The 23610-nt window shown below is 39.2% G+C and overlaps 1 protein-coding gene across 3 annotated transcripts in view; it reads left to right on the top strand.

Moving 5' to 3' along the window:
• The window catches only part of LOC120568974 (potassium voltage-gated channel subfamily H member 6-like), a 118701-nt gene that overhangs the window by 61356 nt on the left and 33735 nt on the right, over nucleotides 1–23610 (top strand). For 2 of the 3 annotated variants that reach the window (XM_039816749.1, XM_039816748.1), the window contains exons 13-18: nucleotides 169–368; nucleotides 3574–3661; nucleotides 4877–5041; nucleotides 5180–5301; nucleotides 5430–5501; nucleotides 9582–9672. In XM_039816749.1, the coding sequence (XP_039672683.1) occupies nucleotides 169–368; nucleotides 3574–3661; nucleotides 4877–5041; nucleotides 5180–5301; nucleotides 5430–5501; nucleotides 9582–9672 (738 nt within the window). Of the gene's footprint in view, nucleotides 1–168; nucleotides 369–3573; nucleotides 3662–4876; nucleotides 5042–5179; nucleotides 5302–5429; nucleotides 5502–9581; nucleotides 9673–21689; nucleotides 22424–23610 lie in introns of those variants that run through there. The other variant, XM_039816750.1, reaches the window with a different exon arrangement.

Genomic DNA, 23610 nt, shown 5'->3' with positions numbered 1-23610 from the left:
ATGGTATTAGAATTTATGCCGGTATGCTTTGTATTGTGTAATACCTTTTATTATTTGTATCATTGTTTGTGTCGGTTTCTTGTTCTCTGTGCCCTAATAAACGAGACGATTAAACATTAAACTTGTTAATGATAAATGTCTTGATGATGGTTTCTGTCTCTTCTCCAGCTTTGATGTATGCCAGTATTTTTGGTAATGTGTCAGCCATTATCCAGCGGCTGTACTCTGGTACGGCTCGCTACCATGCCCAGATGATGAGAGTTCGAGAGTTCATCCGCTTCCACCAGATCCCCAACCCTTTGAAACAGCGGCTGGAAGAGTACTTCCAACACGCATGGTCATACACTAATGGGATAGACATGAACGCTGTGAGTATGGGAGACTTTCTGGGGATACTAAACTTTCTCTCTTTCAATCTTTCAACTCAACAGAATAGACATGGTTCACTAGAGAACTGATTCTCTAAATCAATTTTTTTATCCCTGTTTTTTCTCTGATGTTTTTCAATCACTGTTCAGCACTTTAACTTGCATTTAGCTATGTTTAAAATGTGCAATATAAATAAAGTTTGATTGATTCACACCCTAAATCTAATGTGTGTTCAGACAGTGACAGCTTGTTTGTTAGCTAATGTATCTGTTTAGCTAATATTCTGCTTAAGATCCCAAAGTTTCAAAGCTACTAGAATTATAATGCTGATGTTGGCATGAATGGTCCAAAAGGATCTATGAAACATATAATATTTGATATAAAAATGCAGCCATTAAAAAGTCAGGATTGCCAACAAGGCAATGTGGTAACTGCCACAGGGCGCCAAAAGTCACAGGTTCATAGTGATAATTTAATTTACTCTTTTAGTTGTTTTTTTGTAATTTACTCTTTTTTTAACCAGATTTAGCGACAATGTCTATCAGCCAATCACATCTCTGTTGTCAATATGTAAATGTTTTCCTCTACATCGCTGTCAGCTCTCATTTTCATCACTTTTCATCCATCCAGATCTCAGCATTCTCTTCATCTCCATCACCACCAGTGCGTTGACTCTATTGGGGGTATACTACACTACACACGGCTTCTCAACCCTCTTAAAAGTATGATGATGCCAAGATGGGGTCTAATCACCATTTTCTCATTTATCATTTTTATTGTGCACGTCAATAGGTGTCTCCTGATTGAAATGCATTGACATCAATGACAAAGACTTTTGTTTTTTGGAAATTGTTCTCCCAAGTCTTGGCAATCAAAGGCATTATAATACTGTAACTAACAGAAATATTAAAATATGTAGATTTCTTCCCCAGAAAAGTCCATAAGCCTTTACCAAAGAATTAGTTGTACCATCTCCTGTCTGCTATGAGACATCAGGAGGCCAAACCACACTCATTTCCGCATCCAGGCTACCTGAATGACCTGCAGCTCTGCTGTACACACACTACAGTACATACATGGCCCTCCTGCTTGCACGCTTTAGGGTTATGTATCGGCTGAGCAAGCTGCCTTTCTCCTGACATCACTTTATTGCCATATCCTGTCAATAAGTCACATAAAATGTGTTAAAACCCAATAAAAACCATCCATGCTCAATGTGCACTGGGCGCATGCCTTAAAATACTTTCTAATCTATGTATTATTTATTACATTTACGCTGTTATATCTTTTTGGGTCATTCCTTTACATTTAGTATCTATAGTAGCGAAGTAACAGTCAGAAAAGTGGAAGCATCTGCAACTTTGCGGATTCTGGCTAAAACCAAAGAAGAGACCATAGTCAGGAAGACAGCCTCCAAATGGTCAAAGCACTCACGTTAAGATGGCTGTGGTTGACAGTAATACTGTCATGGTTTGCAAATTCAAAAAGAGGACCCAAATGCAGGAGCCCAGTAGCAGGTTGATTGTACAAAAAGTAAGCAACAAAAACCTGAATCATTCGAACACTGTCACTGCAGCAAATATCAGGGCACACTGTTTGAGATTAATAAACGTCCATTACATTCAAACCATTGCCAAATGAGTTGATACAAAGGTAATTAAGACTATCAGCTCCACCCAACTCTCTCTGGATTTCTCAGTATGGCTATGTTCAAAAGATTATGTTGTCCGGTGACTTTCCCGCGCAGAAACTCAAGTGAAGATAATGACCTCTTCTGAAGAGTCCATCATGTTTTTTTAATCCTCCATGTCCTCCTTGGCTACTAGCAACTGCAATGGGGGCGGGGGGCGCGGTCATGTAAGGCTTGTATCATGGGGACGCGCCAACAGTTTTGTTGTCATTACTTAGAATTCCTCATGGGGGAGACAGAACCTACGCACTATAGCTTTAACAAATGAATCGCACATTTTTTTTCAGTTCTATATGTACTTTAAAGGGGGGATATTTATAATTGAATTGAATTTATCAAAAAAGATGCGGACAAATATGCTTTCTTTATGCAAATGTTTATCATTGCGACAATCCAAAACAATGATAAATGTTGCAATACGTTCCACAGAGTACATAAAAGTACTCCCTACTCCCTGTTCATGGAATGTCGGTTAAGGGAACTTCTCTTAACAAAATTCCTCCATTCGGAACAACCTGCAAAGTCACCAACCCAGATATCACTTCCTCTATGGTGGAGGAGCAGTTAACCATAGTCCTCATAAATCGACCAGAGTTTAAAATTCCAAACAAATGGAAGGTAACGGACATTCGGCTGAAAAGATTGAAATTTCCAACAGCAACAGAGCAATCCTGGAAGTGGAACATTGTGGATATAGACTAAGTTCTTCCCTACACAGTTGCCAGTTCCCTTTTGAACTGAGCATGTTTGCTCCCTGCGGTTTGGAATCTTAGTTAACATGGCTGAATACCCTGTGCAGTCCACTTCGCAGGGAACTGCTAGGTGATCGGAACGCACCCAAATACTGTCTCGAATATTCTCCAGAATAACTTCAAAGATACTGAATGCTAAAAAAATATGCTGAAAGCATAATACCCAAGCCCATCAAACAACAACAGATTGGAATATTGACCTGAATGTAACATTACTTGGTAATACTAACACAATGTAGTGTCCCATTCAACACTTGGAATGGGTAACTAAACAGCAGCTCAATAAAAAAAAAATGGAGCTTGTACATTACAGCAACAGACACATTGCACAAGTACATTGGTCAGCTAAATATAACAATGTCATGTAACAATGCCATTCATACGTATTTATAATGTCACGGCATAACCAACCCTGGGACTGCTCACTCTCATTTTGTTTAGGTTTTACAACAGAGCTTGGTTGTGCTCTAACATTCTATATATCCTGAACTTTTGCACATCCCTCAACATTTTTGCACATTTAGCACTAATCCATACAGACTCTTTCTTAATGTTAAACAGTGATATTGTACATATTTGTTTCTGTATTTATTGTTTGTTTATTTCATATTGATGTTTAATGTTTGTTTATGTATGCACCAACCACCAAGGCAAATTCCTTGTGTTACTTACGTACAATAAATCCTTTTCTGATTCTAATAATTAAGGTATTAATCCAAGGGTGTCCTCTCTTTGTGTCCTCCATCCCTACTTCTCCACCAGGTTTTAAAAGGTTTCCCAGAGTGTCTCCAGGCAGATATTTGTCTCCACCTAAACAGGTCACTGCTGCAAAACTTTAAGGCTTTTAAAGGTAATATTATTTTACATTACACATGAAGGGGATCTTTTATGCACACAATTAGGTATCACACAGAGTAGTGCAAAGTAAGCACATTTACTCCAGTACTGTACTTAATACAATTTTAAGTTTTTTTTACTTAATTCAATTTTATGCAACTTAAAGTAGTTAACAGAGTAGCTAGAATTTGCTTCATCTCCACCAGCTACAACGCAATGCCTCACTCATCTGTCTCTCTCAATAATGTATACCCTTATTATGTTAAATAACGTACAGTAACTCATTTTTGTTAGTTGCACTTACGTCCTTTAACACAGCAAAGTAAATTTAAGTATGGTTAAAACTTAAACATTTAAACCAAATCAGAAGTAAACAATTTTTGAGACATTAAAGGAAACCGACCTGTTGTTCCCTCCACACAAATTGCAATTTGACCCTGCAGTGTGTTTAATATCAGCTTCCACAATACTTATCCTCCATAAAAATTCTGTTTAGCCATTAACTTAGAGAATACAGTTTATATTACCTTTGCAGCTCCTAGACAACAATGATTCTGGAATATACTTAAAGGAAATCTTTGCAATTTTTGCACTTTGGCGTCAGACTTTGTCTCGCTCTCACGGAGCCCAAACAAATCTCATGCCAAATACTACTACCTAATACTGTAGATTAAGCCAGTGATTCCCAACAACGGTTACTTGTTACTAAAAAGTTCAAATAATCAGCTAAAAGTAATTGATATATGGTTGAAACATTTAGCAATCTAATTATTGACAGTTCAACAAGTACAACAATATCCACTTTTATATAATGAAGTGTTATATATTTAGAAAACCATACATTGTGAATTGATGAAGGGGTACGTGAGTATATAAAATGGTTACAATTAGCCCCACCTTTACCTACTGCAACATTAGTGATGCTTACACATTACTGCATCAATAATCCTAATCCAGTACCATATTCTGAAATGTACCATTCTGCATAATGAGTAGTTTTAATTTTAGATCTTTTATATTTTGATGCTAATACTTGTGTACTTTTACTTAAGTAAAGTAAGATTTGCCTTGTAACAGAGTACATTTACACTGAGGTATTGCAATGTTACATAAGTAACCGCTCAGAGTACTTCTTCCACCACTGGTCAAATATATGCTAAACCTGGTTAGAGAAAAGATCAAGAAGCCTGGTTTTGGACTAACACATTGTATTTGTTCTGGTGTCTAGGATCCACTAAGGGCTGTCTGAGGGCGCTAGCTATGAGGTGTAAGACCACCCACGCTCCTCCTGGTGACACCCTAGTGCATGCTGGAGACTTGATATCAGCTCTGTACTTCATCTCCAGAGGATCCATTGAGATCCTCAAAGGAGACGTGGTGGTAGCTATACTGGGTAGGTGCATGCATGAAGCTCAGGTATATGTTAGTGGCTCCATAAAGCTGTCCAGGGAAGACCCACGTAGAGTCATTCATGTGAAATACACAAAGATCCCTATGCTCATATCCTGACTATGTTTTTTTTCTCCTCCAGGGAAGAATGATATCTTCGGAGAGCCCATCAATCAGTACGCTCCGCCAGGACAATCCAGAGCTGATGTCAGAGCTCTGACCTACTGTGATCTGCACAAGATACACAGAGAGGATATGCTGGAGGTATCATGTGTAATCAAATAATCAAAGTTAACTGAAACATCAGTCTTTTTCTCTAATATCAGTTTTTTTTATTTATGCTATTCATTTTTACACACACAGTACTGATTTCCTGGTATTTCTGTCTGCAGGTTCTGGGCATGTATCCTGAATTTTGTGAATATTTCTGGTCCAACTTGGAAATCACCTTCAATCTCAGAGATGTATGTTATCCATATTCCAGCTACTCTATTTATTATTATTGTTAATAATATTATTATTAGGACTTGTCAAAACTACATCGGAGGTATGCTGAATTTGAGTTTTGGCTATTAATTATTTAAATGGTATTCACGTGTGCATGCTCAATACAGTGTTAAAAATGTCACTTTATGAGGTTTTTTAACATTAATAGGAGTTCCCCCAGCCTGCCTATGCTTCCCCAGTGGCTAGAAATGGTGATAGGTGTAAACCAAGCCCTGGGTATCCTGCTCTGCCTTTGAGAAATTGCTGCAGAGCTCTCAGTCGTCCGTCAAAAATAGAAGCTCTGCGTATCTGCTCTGGAGGGCTGCGGACTGACGGAACTGGGACGGAGTAGGGACGCAGATGTTCCGCAGTCTGTGGAAATACACACATTGACTTTAATGGAAACCTATGACTCCGTCGACGTTCCGGAGACATTCCGCAGACGTTCCAGAGACGTTCCGCAGACGTTTCGCATCCAGTTGAAATTGCCGGTCAGATGGGCCGATCTGGAATCTTGCTCCTTATGAGGTCATAAGGAGCAAGTTTACCTCCCCTTTCTCTGCTTTGCCCGCCCAGAGAATTTGGCCTGCCCATGAGAAAGAGAGAGACATCATGGCTTGCAAACAAGCAAAGTGGCAGTTGGTCAAGGCCACACCCCCACCCTCCACCTTGCTTCCTCTCTCTCCTCCTCAATAGCATTTAAAGCTACAGATGCATAAATGGCACATACTAAGGAAAGCTCATTGTGGGACTGGCTCTAGTGGCTGTAATTCGGCACCAAGGCTGAATTTCGGGAAAGAGACTTTAGATACAGTATTAAGGGACCACTAAGGCCTATATTAAAGCATCCAAAAACAGCATGTCATAGGACCTTTAAGACAAAAGTAACTTTAACCTCGCTGTAATTCGAGGTCATTGCCCAACATTAACCATCCAACCTTAACCAGGGTTTACGGCAACGACAATGGCAACAATTCTCACCCAGTAATACCAGATTAATAATGAAAAATCAACATGACGCATTACAAAACATGCCACAACTCCCAACCAGATAATGACCCTTACCTCCCAGATAAATCAAATAGGTTGTATGCAAGGTTTGAAAAATCTCTACACTTTATTTGAAAGGGTGTGCATACGACTAACATGACACTGTCATAACCATGACAAGACACCTGTCATGAACGTAAATACTATGAATGTTTAGGATTGTTATTAAGGGTCTTATGGTAAATTATGACACTTTTTTGTCATTAAGCTAACTAGCAAATGTCCTGCTCAGCTAAGCCATGGTGCAGCTCAGTTGGCCCCTATGTTTTGCAACATATTCACCTACACATGCATCCTGTTTATACACGTCAGTTCTGCCTATAATTCCATCAATTGACTCAAAATCTTTACCACACTCTTGGATATGAACATTGACCCATCCATATGCCACTGGATACAGAGCCTTCTGTGGAACAGACAACACGGGGTAAAGGTTAAAAACTAGGGCTGGGCGTGTGGCCGGGTTAGCTCAGTTGGTAGAGCAGGCGCACATATATAGAGGTTCGGCCGTGGGTTCGACTCCGACCTGCGGCGCTTTGCTGCATGTCATTCCCCCTCTCTCTCCCCCCTTTCATGTCTTCATCTGTCCTGTGAAAATAAAGGCCTTAAAAAAGAAATAAATAAATTAAATAACTAGGGCTGGGCAACGATTACAAGTTTTAATCACATGATTTCCCTGATTAATCGCGATTAATCGCATTGTTATACGCTAAATCCAATAATGAATTCAAAAGTAGTGTATAGCGCAATTTTGTTCTGCCATATGAATGAAAGTGCCATAACATTTGTTCTGCAAACACTTATCAGCATTTTGTTTAACAGTAGCAACTAAATAATATGTTTAGTGTAAATCTCAACTTAAACAATGTAATCAAAGCAAATACAAAATGAAAGCTTATTGCCACTGCCAGGGCATTAATGTTATCCTGTTTGTTATATATAAAATAAAACTGCCCACAAAATCCTGAGCCACAATCATAACATTAAAACAGGCAATTTCTGAGATAACAGCAGAAACATTTTTTTTTCTTTTATCAAGGAGTAGCATAAGCGGTCTATGTTCAGTACCAAATGTCCCTGTTAGAATGAGGTGAAACACAAACGTTTCAGCATAATGTCTCTCCTCTGTTTCCATTACAGTCACAGCATGTGAATGCAGCGCCCACTGTTCATCAATATAATGCACTGTAACTCAGAGGTAATTATGGTTACCTAGTGATGTCCAGTAGTCCCCAGTGAAAGTAACCCGTTGTAAAGTTGTCGCTTCTGCGGTCCTCTCCTTTTCATACAACTTGTGTATTCTTCAACAGACTTTTAGAATAATAAAAGAAATAATAAACAGCATTAATGCGCGATAAAATAATTGTCGGCGTTAATTAATGAATGAGTTAAAGCGATAACGCGTTAACTTGCCCAGCCCTATTAAAAACCTAACCTCACACCCTCTTGCCCTCATTACAGTAGCTCCTCAGGGCTGTGTTCTCTCCCCCTGGTTATTTTCACTGTACACCACCCACTTTACATCCCAGGATATTTCTGTACAAAGAATGCAAATTACACAACCATTATAGGCCAATAGGCGATCTGATCTCCAGTCTGACAGGATAGGTACATTCAACACATAATTAGACACCAATATAACTGGCTACACCAGCTTGGCTCTTGCTTGGCTGACGTGAAGCAATAAGCGTATTGCGTCATTTGCTGTTGGCGATGCTTCTGTGTTGTGTTGCTGACAGCTTCTTGCTTCAGTAGCTCGACGCAGATGATTTTGTCATATTCTTCATTGCAGCAGCTAATTACCTGCTTTACATTTAAAAATACACTGGTTCACTCAAGCACTCATAGCTCTCTCCTTTCAGCAACTTTTAGTATTTAAAATTCACTCATCTTCTGGGTGCCTGAGTAGCTCACCTGGTAGAGCGCTCTCCCATATATAGAGGTTTACTCCTTAATGCAGGTTGCGGGTTTGACTCTGACCTGCGGCCCTTTGCTGCATGTCATTACCCCTCTCTCTCCCCTTTCATGTCTTCAGCTGTACTATAAAAATAAAGGCCTAAAATAATCTTTAAAATTCACTCCTTACTTGTGCTGATTAACGGGGCTCAGCGGGCAGAATTGCTGCTGATCAAATACCAGATCAAGCAATACCTTCCTGCTCTGTTTTACTCAGCTACAAAAAAACTACAAAAATCAGATGTTAACAAAGCATCTAAAATCATAGGTAAACCACTCCCCTCAGAATCCCCTATATGAATCCCTTATACTCACAGCGTAAAGGGGTGCATTTATCTCTGCCCCCCCCCCCCCACACACACACATCCTCGTCCAGCTTCTTCCCTCGGTGGAGGCGCTACAGGTCACTGTCCACTAACCCTAAACGGTTCAAACTGTTTTTTTTTCCCTCTAACCATCAGGACTCTGAACTCCCCCCTCTAGCCCCTACCTATCTGCAGGGGTGTCAAACTCAATTGCACTAAGGGCCACAGTGGAAAAAGAGAATTGCATCAAGGGCCAGACATGTAGAGTTTATTGACATGCTTTTATTTCATTGAAAAAGTCAAATATCTTTGACTCAATTATTGCTCATGTGGTCTTTTCCCTTACAGTTTGGTCCACATAAAGCCCTGAAAAAAGTCAGCAAAAAAGTTCCAAAGCCATCCTAGAATTTAGCAAATCAAACAAAACAATGATTACATTTTCTCAGTAGGCTACCACCCAGCTGACTCACAAGCTCTTTCACAGCCGAAATATGTCTCAAAGTCGGCAAATTTGCCAAATTATGCTTTGAGTGTCGCGTAATTGCAAGTTGAAAAATAGTTTCCCATGTTTTTGGCTTGGCGCACAACTAAGTGGGCCAAAATATATTGTGAACCAAGATTGATATGCGGGCCGGCTCAGAATTAGCGAGAGGCCGGATTTGGCCCCAAGGCCGTGAGTTTGACACATGTGATCTATGGTTATTCTTGTCTTTACCTTCACGTATACTTCCCTCTTCCCGTCTGCAGGTGAATAATGAAGCTGTGGGTTTTCTGGGTAAAGAAGACTCTGATGTTGAGGGATTAAGCAGACCACAAAGAAAACACAAACTCTCTTCAGGTAAAACTTACACAAATACAAACCGCTTTTAAGGACAGATAGAAACTGCAGAGATGCTGCAGTCAAGGTGGATCAGATCAACCATGTACCTCTGTGACAAAGTGGGTAATGCACTCACCACTTGTCCCTTGGTGCTTGTGTACATTTGTCCATGTTTTTTTTTTTACACATTGCTCTAGTTTTTTTCATATGGTATTCATTTTCAGTTTTGCTTAAATTTTACCTTTGCTTTTGTGTAACATTTCAGGACTTACTATCCCGGGTGTGTTAATCATGTCACCTATATTCCATCTAAACAAACCAAGTTAAGTCAACCAGCCTTCATCATGTTATCTGAACACAGCATACATGTATTGGTTAACAATTTTAGTATTTGCATTCAACTCCTTTGCATCTTGTTGAATTTATGTTTGTTCTTAGTTCATTTAGTTAAATCAATTTGAGTGTATTCTACATTGGTCAAATACTTCAGTAGAACAAAATTCCACCTTGACAGATCAACTCATATAAGGTTTGTCAGTTATAGTGATGTCAGTGTTGTTGAATGACCTGATGTCTATCTAGTTGGTTAAATTAGTGTTGTTTTCATTCCTAGGACAAGAATGGATTATATATATATATATATATATATATATATATATATATATATATATATATATATATATATATATCTCCAAAATGACAACATGCAAATTCATTTTACATTTTTATTTATGCAACATTGGGCTTTATAAAACATTTGCCTGCATTACACACGTAGCCAATTGTAGCAATTGGCTACTGACTAACTGGGAATAATTTACCAGATAACATAGGTATCGGAATAGTATCAGAATAGTACGGTGGCCGGGAAGTGCAATGCAACATTACAAAGAATGAAACACTTTTACATTTTGGAAAACAAATTTACATTTTGGAAAACAAAATAACATTTTAGAAAACAAATTTACATTTTGGAAAACAAAATAACATTTTAGAAAACAAATTTACATTTTAGAAAACAAATTTACATTTTGGAAAACAAAATAACATTTTAGAAAACAAATTTACATTTTCGAAAACAAATTTACATTTTCGAAAACAAATTTACATTTTAGAAAACAAATTTACATTTTGGAAAACAAAATAACATTTTCGAAAACAAATTTACATTTTCGAAAACAAATTAACAAGATGCAAAACACTTTTACCAGTCCCGAAACAAATTTACAAATGACAGATTCTTCACGGAAAGGGAATGTACCACATACCGGAAGTGATGAGGTTTTGTATACATGTCGCCTTGACTACGGCAGTTATGGATCGAATGCGTCAATAGAGCCGCCATCTTGGAACAGGGGAGGCACTGCCTTATATACTGTCTATGGGCCGTCCTTAATGCATCAGCGTCAATGTAGGCAAAGGTCTAACGGAAATAAAATCACTATAAATCGTCAAAATGTCATGCGATGTTCTAGTTTTTTTAAACAAAAAGACAAAGAGACTAATTAATGTGTTAATACAAAGAATATTTATTATAATCAGTTCACAGATATGAGTACAAACGGAAACTTCACCCTTCTGAACTAAGAGGTTCTGCTTCAAAGTGAAGTTTAAACAGACTGAAATGTCCAGGCTCACTCCCCCACTAATGATTCATTTATTTCTGCATGTATTTATTTATTTAACGAGACTTTAAGTCGTGTTTCGTCGTTCACAGTCCGAGTCCCGCCAGACTCCCCTTTAGGAAACCTGTGATTTAAACTTCAGCAGGCTGTGACAGTCCGGCCCGTTCAGTCCTGGATCTGATTCTCCCGGGCTTCCCTTCCCCCAGCGGGCCCAGCAATACGGCCTGGGTCTCCAGGCGCGTGGTGTCGGTTTTGGCTTCCAGGAATGGGCAGTGAGCTCCAGGTCGTGCAGCTGCAGACGGACTCAGCTGCCCCCTGCTGTAGCTTCGATCCGGCGCCCTGTCGATACCCGTTCCTGTGTTCGCGACAGGTCCGGCGCATATAAAACTCCAAACACCGACCACACGTAAAGTCACCATAAACTTCATTCACGCCATATACTCACTCACAACAACACAAATTGACTGCGCTCACCAACAACACCTCATCACTTCCGGTATGTGGTACATTCCCTTTCCGTGAAGAATCTGTCATTTGTAAATTTGTTTCGGGACTGGTAAAAGTGTTTTGCATCTTGTTAATTTGTTTTTTAAAATGTAAATTTGTTTTCGAAAATGTAAATTTGTTTTCTAAAATGTTATTTTGTTTTCCAAAATGTAAATTTGTCTCGAGCTTTGTAAAAGTGTTTCATTCTTTGTAATGTTGCATTGCACTTCCCGGCCACCGTAGAATAGTGCCTAAAACGCTGGTATCGGCAAGTACCGGAGTTTATGCACCGATCCAATACATAATTTAGCCAAGATAGAAAATCTACTTTAAAGTAGTTTCATCTGTTACACTCACTGTCAAACTAGATAAAAAGAAAGTTCTATGGCATTCATTGTTTGTGTATGATCACAAAAAGTTTAACTTGAGCCACATACAACAATGATAGTAATACTACCACATCCATACAGGGACAGTACAGCTGTTAAAACATAAAATGTAAGCATTTTTAACACACTGGTATGGGATTGGTACTTTGTATTGGCCAATACGCAAGTTTGGGTATTGGAATCGGCAAGAAAAAAAAAAAATTGTATCGGAAAACATCTCTTAACTTACCAGCTTCTTCTGGAAAAGTACAAACGTGTTTTTTCACATAAGTAGAAATATCTCAGACCTGTTAAAAGATGTTTTAAAAAGGAACACGCCGACTTATTGGGAATTTAGCTTATTCACCGTAACCCCCAGAGTAAGACAAGTCGATACATACCCTTCTCATCTCCGTGCGTGCTTTAAGGCTGTCTGACGGCTCCAGCGGCATCAGGCCATCACAGAACAGGCAGGTGAATGGTTCCAGTAATCCTACTGCTCATAGTTAGTGACAATATTAACATGCCACATGTTTATTCAATGTTTATTACGAGAGTTATATCGCGTGTACAAAAGTAACATACAGATAAACCGGAACTATATTCTCAGGCGAAAGAACATAGTACTTGGGCGGAGTGATATGCTCGCAGCAAGCCTGTCTGAGAATATAGTTCCCGGTTTGTTTACGGTTAGAAGACTGCTGTGTCTCATGTTACGTTGTTTTTTGTACACGCTGTGACTCTACAAATCACAACATGTAAATAGGAACATGTTGGCGTTATTTTGTCACAATTGGGAGCAGTAGGATTACTGGAACCAGTCATCTGCAGGATCTGTGCTAGGCTAAGCTAATGCTGAAGCCGTCAGACAGTGTTACAGCACGCACGGAGATGAGAAGGGTATGCATCGACTTGCATGACACCTGTAAGATTGCTCGTTCATGCAATTATCTAATCAACCAATCACTTGGCAGCTGCTTCAATGCATTTAGGGGTGTGGTCCAGGTCTAGACAATCTCCTGAACTCCAAAATGAATGTCAGAATGGGAAAGAAAGGTGATCTAAGCAACTGTGAGCGTGGCGTGGTTGTTGGTGCCAGACGGGCTGGTCTGAGTATTTCACACTCTGCTCACTTACTGGGATTTTCACGCACAACCATTTCTAGGGTTTACAAAGAATGGTCTGAAAAAGGAAAAACATCCAGTATGCTGCAGTCCTGGGGGGTGAAAATGCCTTGTTGATGCTGGAGGTCAGAGGAGAATGGGCCGACTGATTCCAGCTGACAGAAGATCAACTTTGACTTTCACTCGTTACAACCTTGAGTCGGATGAGCTACATCAGCAGAAGACCCCACCGGGTACCACTCATCTCCACTAAAAATAGAAAACTTAGGCTACAATTTACACGAGCTCACCAAAATTGGACAGTTGAAGACTGGACAAATGTTGCCTGGTCTGATGAGTCTCGATTTCTGTTGAGACATTCAGATGGTAGAGTCAGAATTTGGCGTAAAAAGAATGAGAACATGGATCCATCATGGCTTGTTACCACTGGGCAGGCTGGTGGTGGTGGTGTAATGGTGTGGGGGGTGTTTTCTTGGCACACTTTAGGCCCCTTAGTACCAATTGGGCATTGTTTAAATGCCACAGCCTACCTAAGCATTGTTTCTGACCATGTCCATCCCTTTATGACCACCATGTACCCATCCTCCGATGGCTACTTCCAGTAGGCTAATGCACCATGTCACAAAGCTCGAATCATTTCAAAATGGTTTCTTGAACATGACAATGAGTTCACTGTACTAAAATGGCCCCCACAGTCACAAGATCTCAACCAAATAGAACATCTTTGGGATGTGGTTGAACGGGAGCTTCGTGCCCTGGATGTGCATCCCACAAATCTCCATCAACTGGAAGATGCTCTCCTATCAATATGGGTCAACATTTCTAGAGAATGCATCCAGCACCTTGTTGAATCAATCCCATGAAGAATTAAGGCAGTTCTGAAGGCGAAAGGGGGTCAAACACGGTATTAGTAGGGTGTTCCTAATAATCTTTAAGGTGAGTGTAGGTCCAAATAACAAAGCACAGGCGTCCCCAATGTTTCCTAACTCAGTGAGGACCTCCACACCTTCGATCAGGACACCGATGTTCTCTGGGTTATCTTCAGGCTCCGCACCCTCCTTCAGTATGACTTACACTCCCATCACAGTTTGCTCCATGGAAGCACGGTCTCTGTTCTGTGGGATGTAATAGGTAAAAATGTTTTATGTGTGCTTGAAGCTATGATGTCATTTCAGCTCTGCACATAAGATTAAAATGGTCAGCCCAAACTTACATACACACTAATAAAACACACTTACGAATATTATAAATCATTTATACCAAGTCTAAACATTAGTTTATATTTTAATTTGTTTTACAATCGAAATCTAAAGTTTATCCAAACAATAACTCTATTTCCCTGGTTACGCCTGACGGTTTGACTAATACCTGGAACAATCATTCCCATCCATCAGGTTCTTATGCAATGCAAACGTTCACTCCCCCAGGAATTAGGAAGGACCTTAAATACGACTTGCCACCCTTAGCAACCGGAGATATTTATAGTCCGCTCAGCTGATAGAACCCTTTAGTTTAGCTACGAGCCAGAAAGCTAACGCTATGCTAGCAAGATCCAAAGTCAATAACATTGTGTACAGTTGGCAATCAGTAAAAATAATTTGACAGTATTTTGAACAACAAGACAAGCTAGCTATCTAGCCATGTCATGGGCCCCAAAACAATATAACGACTTTTACAAACAATTTGCGATGTGTAATGTTACTGTCAGCTGCAGTGGCGCAGCCTGAAGTAGCGAGCAACCTCAACAGTGATCAGGATGTGAGTTAACGTTATTCTCTGTGAAACAAAGTCAGTCCAGAGGGGAAGTGTAACTTACTTCTTGCAGCTTGTGTGTTAGCGCCATCCCGTGGTGTTCAGAGGATGAGTTGGAAATAACAGATCCACATTTCCTTTTTGATTTAATGTAGCGCATTAATTTAGAACAGTAAACAGTCAGTTTCACCAGAACTCCTTTAGCAGGTGTCCTACATCACTTTTTTATAGACACCCTGCAGCCAATCAGAATCAAGGATTCATCCAGACCATGGTATGAATAATAATATTGAACACAACACAAGCTTACGGAGCAGGACTCAAATGCAACACCGTAGCCTTATCCAACTCTAGCAACGGTGTCTCAAAGCGCAGCAAGTCTCCTCTCTCTCTTTAGCTGCAGACTGTTATACGTCCAGTTGTTGGAATCCTTTCCAGTAAAATACAGCCACATGAAAGACCATTTAGTAGGGATGGCTGAAGTGAAACTGACGTTCCGAAGCTTTGCCAAGATCCCGAAGCGCAGATGTTTCGAAACACTGATCCGAAGCGCGATTCAAAACACTGATGTCACGTGACTACGGCTAAATGAAACACCGGAGTGTTTCACTAGTGTTTCAACAGGTGGCATGGTCCGCCAAATCAGCGTTTGATTGACAGGGTCGGGAACACACATCGCACATCAGTATAAAAGTGAAGTCAACGCACCTTGACCTCGTGGGTTTTTGTGAGATGAGTTTGATTTTGAGATAGCGGATATTTGGTGATATAGTGACATTCAAAGTGCGAGTTGTTTAGTTATATTTAGGCTTACATTTAAATTTACACATTGACTGATAGAGTGAGACAGACAGAGTATAGACCTACATACAGTGATAGATAGATAGATAGATAGATAGATAGATAGATAGATAGATAGATAGATAGATAGATAGGACAGGACAGTTTATGGGAACGTTTTAATGATCGTATCTGTAAAACCCAGATTATACATAATGCTACAGCTGATGCCACATTGGAAGTGAAAAAATACCTCCACTCGTCGTTTTTGCCCAGAACTCCTGATCCCCTAACTTACTGGAAAGAGAGAGCAGTAATCTTTCCTCATTTGTATGTCCTTGCTAAAAATATCTTTGCATGCCAGCAACAAGTGTCCCTTGTGAGAGGATCTTTTCAAAGGCTGGAGAATATTTATGAAAAACACAAACGTAGGCTAAGTCCTTCCACAGCAGAGAAAGAAATAAATTTTTTTGAATGAAAATCTATAAAAAGTGAGACATTGTGGCTTGATTTCTTTTATTAATATTCATTTTTTATGACCAAAATAGCATTATGCACAGTGAGGAGTCTGCAAGCCTTACAAGCTTCACATATTAGAAAAATAATACAATACAATAATACATTTTTTATTTTTTTAATGGCTCGTTATCAAGGTTGTTTCAGATCACCACCTGCCAGTGACCACTAGGTGTCATCGTTGAGACGGGTGTCAGATTGTTTCGAAGCCTCGACACAATATGACACATTTGCTTCAACTGTTTCATTGTTTCACGAAGCCTCGATCTGCCCACCACTACCATTTAGCTGTCAGCATTTAACCGTGTTTAAGCAAGTTAGGTTACCTGCTGTATGTTAACTAACGTTAAGAGTCAAGCCTGATTCTTCAAAACTGATTCACGATGCATTGTTACATCCCTACAAGCAAGTAAATATGTGCTCTTTCCAACTGGTTTACAGCTTCTTTGCCAAACATACGTAACTCACCATATTTGAAGAATAGAGCCATACTATTCACTGGCACACTCTCATGGCAGGGGACTCAACCAGTCTCACCTGACTTCCTTCATTCCCAATCATGGTACAAACTCACCTGACTTCACTCACCACTAATCATGGCCTACTCTATAAGTACCACCCATTTCCTTTGTTCCGGCTGTCAGTAACATGAGGCAGCAACATGAGGCAGCATGTGAGGGCTCTCTGTCCTCACAATTCAGATGCAAATCCTATAGGATTTGGGGGTGGCTGTAGAATGGAGCCATACTATTCACTGGCCCACTCTCATGGCAGGGACTCAACCATTCTCACCTGACTTCATTTATTCCCAATCATGGTCCAAACTCACCTGACTTCACTCACTACTAATCATGGCCTACTCTATAAGTACCACCCATTTCCTTTGTTCTGGCTGTCAGCAACAATGTAATCCTTTACAAGTTTCTTGTGGTCTTCGTTCAAGTAGACGCACAAGGACTTGAGGACATATGCTCGTCTCGTATGAATTGTGTCGTCCCAGGGGAAAAAAAGGAAACTCCATCAGGCAATATTCTTTATTTTTGAGGGCATTTTTAGAAGGCAACCTATGATGCTTTTTGATTCCTACCCAAAAGGTTTACCATGTGATTTTTATCCTTTACTTTAAGATATTAGCTGATGTAATATAATAGCAGCTGCACACCAGAGGTAGAAAGTAACAAATTACATTTAGTCATGCCGTAATTGAGTAGTTTTTCTGTACTTGTACCTAAAACTACCTAAGTTTTAAAATCTGTAATTTTACTTTATTTTTTTTGCATAATCGTTACATAGTAAAACAATAAATAAATCGTGCTCCGGAAACTGCTGCAGTGTATGATTGACAGGAGAACTAACTGGCACTGTAGCATTCCAGTTGAAAAGAAAAGCCAGGGCTGATGACATTTTTGTTTTTCCAGTCCTAATGAGGTTCACAGACCAATGTAAGAGCTAAACTTAAGCTTAAGCTTTTTATTACTTCCCTGTTGACGCCTTTCCTCTCCTCTCCCATTACATCTCAGAGCTCAATTTACTGTTAACGACACGCTTAGCATCTTTACTAACTTACAGTACAACACAAAATAAAAGCACTATAAAAATTATAACTTTACAGATTTGACAATACTTTGTATTGGGGTCATTTACAGGTGCTAAAATTACAGGTCAGACACCAGTGCTGCATATCTATCTTACAGTGTATTACCCGTAATAGACAGCGCTCAGCACTATTCCAGTTTGCAAAGGCCGAGCACGAATTAGGGACAGAATCCTGCTGCTCCACCGATTTTGATGCGCCACCTTTGCATCGAAATATCTCCGTCAGGCGTGGAGAGTATTGGTCGAGAGCAGCACAGAATGTAGAAAGTAGAGGTAAAGTTGATATGCAATGGACCTCCCTGGAAATCATTAATGCACATGTCACTAACCCTGTCAGAACATCACAACAACAACCGATTAAAAAAAACCTAAGCACAAACGGGACAATCACCTCTCTCGCAGTGAACAGAGCTGGCCATCTGCTTTTGAAGTCTGCAATCAAAGGTTTTCCTTTAAGGATTTCTTGCCTCCTGTATGATAGTCTTTTCTATTTTCAACTTCACGATATGCTCGTTGTTCCTCTTCTTGATTTCTGAAAGCAGTGCGACTCTGTCTGTCTCCAGACTCTCAGTGGTTTCTCCTTTTGGATGCTGCCGACAGTAATTGACTTCTGCCCGTATGGTTTTTTTCACATTCGACACTGCCAAACGCTTGTCTTGGTTCTTGTTCTTTAGTGAATTTATCGTCACTTCAGGGTATCCTAGGCCTCTCCGTTTGGACCGGAAGTTGGCCATTTTGTATGTAAGGCTAATCTTCCAGCCATAACAGCCATTGAAAGATCCTTGCTCCCTCAGACAAGGGTGCTTTTTTACAAGTGTTTCCGCAACGTCATTAAGATCATTGTCAGTTGGATAGGCTTTGAATTTAAGAATTTCTTTAGACAGTCCTTCCAGAATGTGAGATTTCAGCTTTGGTGAATAATACGTTCCTCAAATAAGTTACACTTGCATTGCATTCAGCATTGGCCGTTTCCAGTTGCAGTTCAGACTCATAGTTGAATGGAGGGACTGTGAAGACACTTGGCCACATGCACAGCCGTGTAGATGGCGATGACCCCGATGATGAAGCAGGCCCTGTATTATCCGTGTCAACCGAGGAGACTGGTGAGGAATCAGTAAGGCTCTGGACTGCTAGAGGTTGACGCATCATTGAGTCATCTTCTGAAGAACTTTGCAAGTAGACCACCTTTTAAAGTCGCTTTGTCATCAATTTCAGAGATCACAGATAGCTTTATGAACTTTCCAAAATCAAAATCTTGAATCTAGGAAGACGAAAATCTTGCTCTAATCCAAAACGAGTCTTTATAGTCTGGTACAATTTTTCCATGGAGCCTTGTATCCCTGCTGGCAGGATTAGCTTTCTGGCATCATCTTCACCCAAAATGATCATCAGACTCATAGGATGGCTCATTGTAGAAACCTGAACACACCATAAAAAAAGGTTAAATATGCAACAATAAAAAGTCACTTTTATGACAAGCTGTGCCATGTAATGTTAATCTATTTGACAGGTACAATACACAGGTCCTTAATAGTACCAGAATAGGCTTTAAGCTAATTTTCCTATGTCACTCCCTCAGCAAGAGAGAGACTAACATCTTTCTCGAAAGGAAAACCTAACCCAGTAGTATACAAACCCCAACACAAGATTTTAGAACTGTAAAACAACTTTACACCATTAAAACACCAACCATACCAAGAATTAAAAAAATCACATTAGGAAATCACTACAACAAAACATTTAGATAACTGAGTTTATGCGTGATGGGTGTGTGGGAAAATACTTCAAACTTCCTTATTACTCCCATTTTCCATGCAAGTTAGTGTGTCTCTTCAAAGAAACCAGACGCAGGCCTCCCACTGAATAGGCAGCTAACGGGTAGTCATCAAGTACAGGGTTCGTACGGGTGCTTGAAATCCTTGGAAATGCTTGAATTTTGATGTTGCGTTTAAGGTTTGAAAAGTGCTTGAATTTTGGATAAAATGCTTGAAAATGGTTGAAATTGTAACTGTATTTCTTTCACAACAAATCCCTATCTGACGGAATAGGTCGTTTATAAATGGAGAAATAAAATGTTGGAGAGCCTAAAATTAAACCTGCTCGCTTGTGCATGTGTGACTGTGATCTGCCACCATGCCAAGACCAGCCCTATGAAGCAGCTTGGGGTAAGTGGTTGGGGTAAGGCATTTCACCTCGAGAGGTTAAGGTTAGGATAGCAGATTGGTCAGGGGATAGGACCTGTACAAATGGGGTTACGTTACCTTGCCACCTGGCCAATAAATGCTATTGAAGGGCGGGTCTTGGCATGGCCATAGTGGGATTCGTAATATCGCTGCCGGCAGGTTGTCGTTTCAATGAACGTTGGCTGGAAGATGAAAAATACAAATTATGGATTAAACGGGGACAAACCCTACGAGTTTCCTCTTGTAAAGTCTGCGAGTCCGCGCTCTTGAGTCACATGAAGTAAGTTTCAAGTAAGCCAAATGAAGTAGCCTGCTGTACACGTTAGTGCCAGTTAGCGCCTATTTGTTGATGCTAGTAGGCTAACTTATAGCTAGGAATTCGCAGGCTAAGTGACAGATTACTTTGTGTGATAATAAAATGTAAGTATTGTATGTCCATTATGGCACATTCATTTGTCGAATATGGAATGAACATAGCCAAAGTTGCATCACAGTAACTAGCCCTGTGCATAACAACAATCGTTGATTGCTGAACAGAAATCATGTCAGATGGAGTGTTATACAAGTAGCCTACTGTAAGGTTGAGGATGGCCTTATGCAATATTTACACCACTCTATTCCAGTAGATAAATGTTTTTTTAAATATATATTTTTTTTTAATTAATATAGGCTATTTATCTGCTATTTATCAGTCTTCTGGGTTAAAATGGAAGTACAGCTTGTTGTTGCACTGTCTCAGATTTTGTTCAAACCTTGAAGAATGTGTCCCAAAACCAAGGCCTGTAAAATATTTCTGTTCAAATCCTATGTCTTCATATTTTTAGCCCTTTTTTTGCTTAAATATCTGATCCTTATGCTATTACGAAACACAATTTTGGCTGTTTATAGCATTATTTTTTTTATGTGACAAAAACACTAACTAATAATTTTGACTATGTATTGGTATATATTTTGCGTGAGGTAAGGTGCTGGAAAAAACGTTAAAATGGACCTTGAAAGTGCTTGAATTTGACCTTGGAAAAGGTGTACGAACCCTGCAAGTAGTTCCCCATGCTCAATCAGAGCCACCTCTTTCACATGTGATGTGTCCAGTTCAAACACTGTAAAATGCTCTCTATACCAACTGGAGAACTTTTTCGAAATAAAATGTATCTGACCTTGCAAAATACAAATCTGCAGAATTTCTGTTTTCAGGCAGACCAAATAATTGTGAAGAACCATTCCCTTGTTGTAATTCATACCATTGAATTAAACACAGTTTGTAATGTGGACATTGTTCTCATCTGGTAATCTTTGCTTAATAGCAGCTGCAATGTCACTTTGCAAATAGTGACAGGGTGAGAAACACACACAGAATTGGCAAGTTCTTCGACAACTGCCTGACCAATATTGAGGTTATGCCTTTTAAAAATGTCTGCAATTGCACACTTTGACAGGTACACTAGCTGAACATAAAACATACAGCTCCTCCAATAACTCATCTAATCCTTTTGCTGGAATATGAAATATATGTTCTAATTTTAACAATATTGCTGCTATTTTCCGCTCAATTACTTATGGCAGATTTTTTAACAGCTTCGCTATCATTTTCTGTCACTGTCTCAGCCTCAACTTCATCAAATGACACATCAGCCAGCCCCCACACTATCAGAGGCTTCCGATACTTGGACGCGGTTCACAAACTTCACTACACTGGTTTTAAAATCTTTCAGTGTGTGTGTGGATGATGCTTCCTCTTTTTGTGTGTGTAAAATGTACTGTAAGTATTTGTCTTGAAAGAGCATCCAAGAAATACACAACCAACTGTCTCACAACTACTCAAATGTGAACAAAAAGATCTCTTTCATTAGAGAGGTCACTACATTTCCATACCTCACATTTAAATGTTACTGAATTCAAAGCAGTCTGTGTAGGTTGCAATGAATGAGCTTTATAGACATGGGTGTGGAGTCCAGTCCACGTCCTGAATGTGCATGTTACATATATGCATTGATATCGTTGGCCTCTCCCATAATGATGATTTAGTTTATAATGTTTAAGTAATGTGTACCTCATACTCTCTCTGGCGGCACACTGTTTGCACTGCCACATACACCTCACTGAAAGAAAAATAACAAAAGGTTAGCAAATAATTTTTTTTGTACTATATTTCTCCAAATACAAAATAGCCAACTACAGTTCAGCACTTGACTGTAACACATCTTCCAAGCTATAATTAGAGTAGGATTTTTTCCATTGAAATCCCAAAGGACTTTTAATTTTTAACTGATTATGATGAGTTTGTATTAACAGCAAAAAGCAAAAGTTCAATAGACAAAACTGGAAGAAATCTGCTACCAAGGAACATATATATATATATATATATATATATATATATATATATATATATATATATATATATATATATATATATATATATATATAAAAAGACCAAATCTACTTATAAAGACACACACCCAATAGAATGAAAGTGTTATGATTTTGGTATTTTACTTTGCATTTTGTTCTATTTCTGTTGCCTGTGTGTAGATTTCTGTAGGTTTCTTGTTTTTGTATTTTTCCTCTGTATTTTTCTGTTCCCTGTCTTGTAAATTAATCCTGTGCTGTGTATTGTGGTCTGTGTATATTCTGTTGTGTTCCCTGTTGAGAATGTCCCTGTTTATGTTCCGTTTCCTGTTGTATTTTGATAGTCTGGTTTTCTGTCTTTTCTAGTTTTACTTGCTGTGGTTTCCTGCCTTTGTTGATTACCCTGTCTCCCCTAATGTGTTTCACCTGCTGTCTCACCTGTTCCTGGTTTGCTCATTACCTCATGTATTTAGCCTCTGTGTTCCCTTTGTCTCTTGTCAGATCGTTCTGTGTCCTTGTCTGGTTAGTTTGTGAGTGTCTGTGTCAACTCTTGTTTGTTTCTGTTTGTTCCTGTTTTACTCCCTTGCTTGTTTGGATGCCTTTTGTCTTCATTTTTTGGAATTGGTTTTTGCCTGATGCTACTCCCAGGTCTCCCTTGGTTGATTTTTGTGTTTAATCAATAAATCCTCAACTTCAACCTTCTCCTGCCTGCCTGCTTCTCCCTGCATTTGGGTCCTTTAATTCCCTGAACTGCAACAGAAAGTGATTTCAGTTGGCAAAAATAAAGCATTTCAGCTAAATCACTAATTCTCTAATGTTGATGTGAGTACATATGGCACCAGGAAAAACGAACAATGTGATAACAAAATATTAACGTCCCATGTATTTCACGAGGTACATACACGTCTCAGAGCATGGGGACAGAACTTTTTCTAAATGACTTGCCTGTAGAAATAAAATAATTAAAATACATTTCAGAAGAATTTTTGGTTACAAAAAGAAACACTTAAAATGTTAAACATAAGCAATATTTATGTTGCAAAAAGGCATTTCAGTATATGTAGTTACACTTAACAGATGTTACTCAACTTAATGCAGAGGAGCATATTTAATTTAAAAAGAAAAGAAAAAATTATATTAACCCAAATAGAGATAATGAAATCAATAATTTTAAGAATTG

The sequence above is a fragment of the Perca fluviatilis genome, chromosome 11 (assembly GCF_010015445.1).
Source record: "Perca fluviatilis chromosome 11, GENO_Pfluv_1.0, whole genome shotgun sequence".
NCBI lineage: Eukaryota > Metazoa > Chordata > Actinopteri > Perciformes > Percidae > Perca > Perca fluviatilis.
The sequence above is the reverse complement of the archived record's forward strand: the minus strand, read 5'-3'. Positions and strand labels throughout refer to the sequence as shown.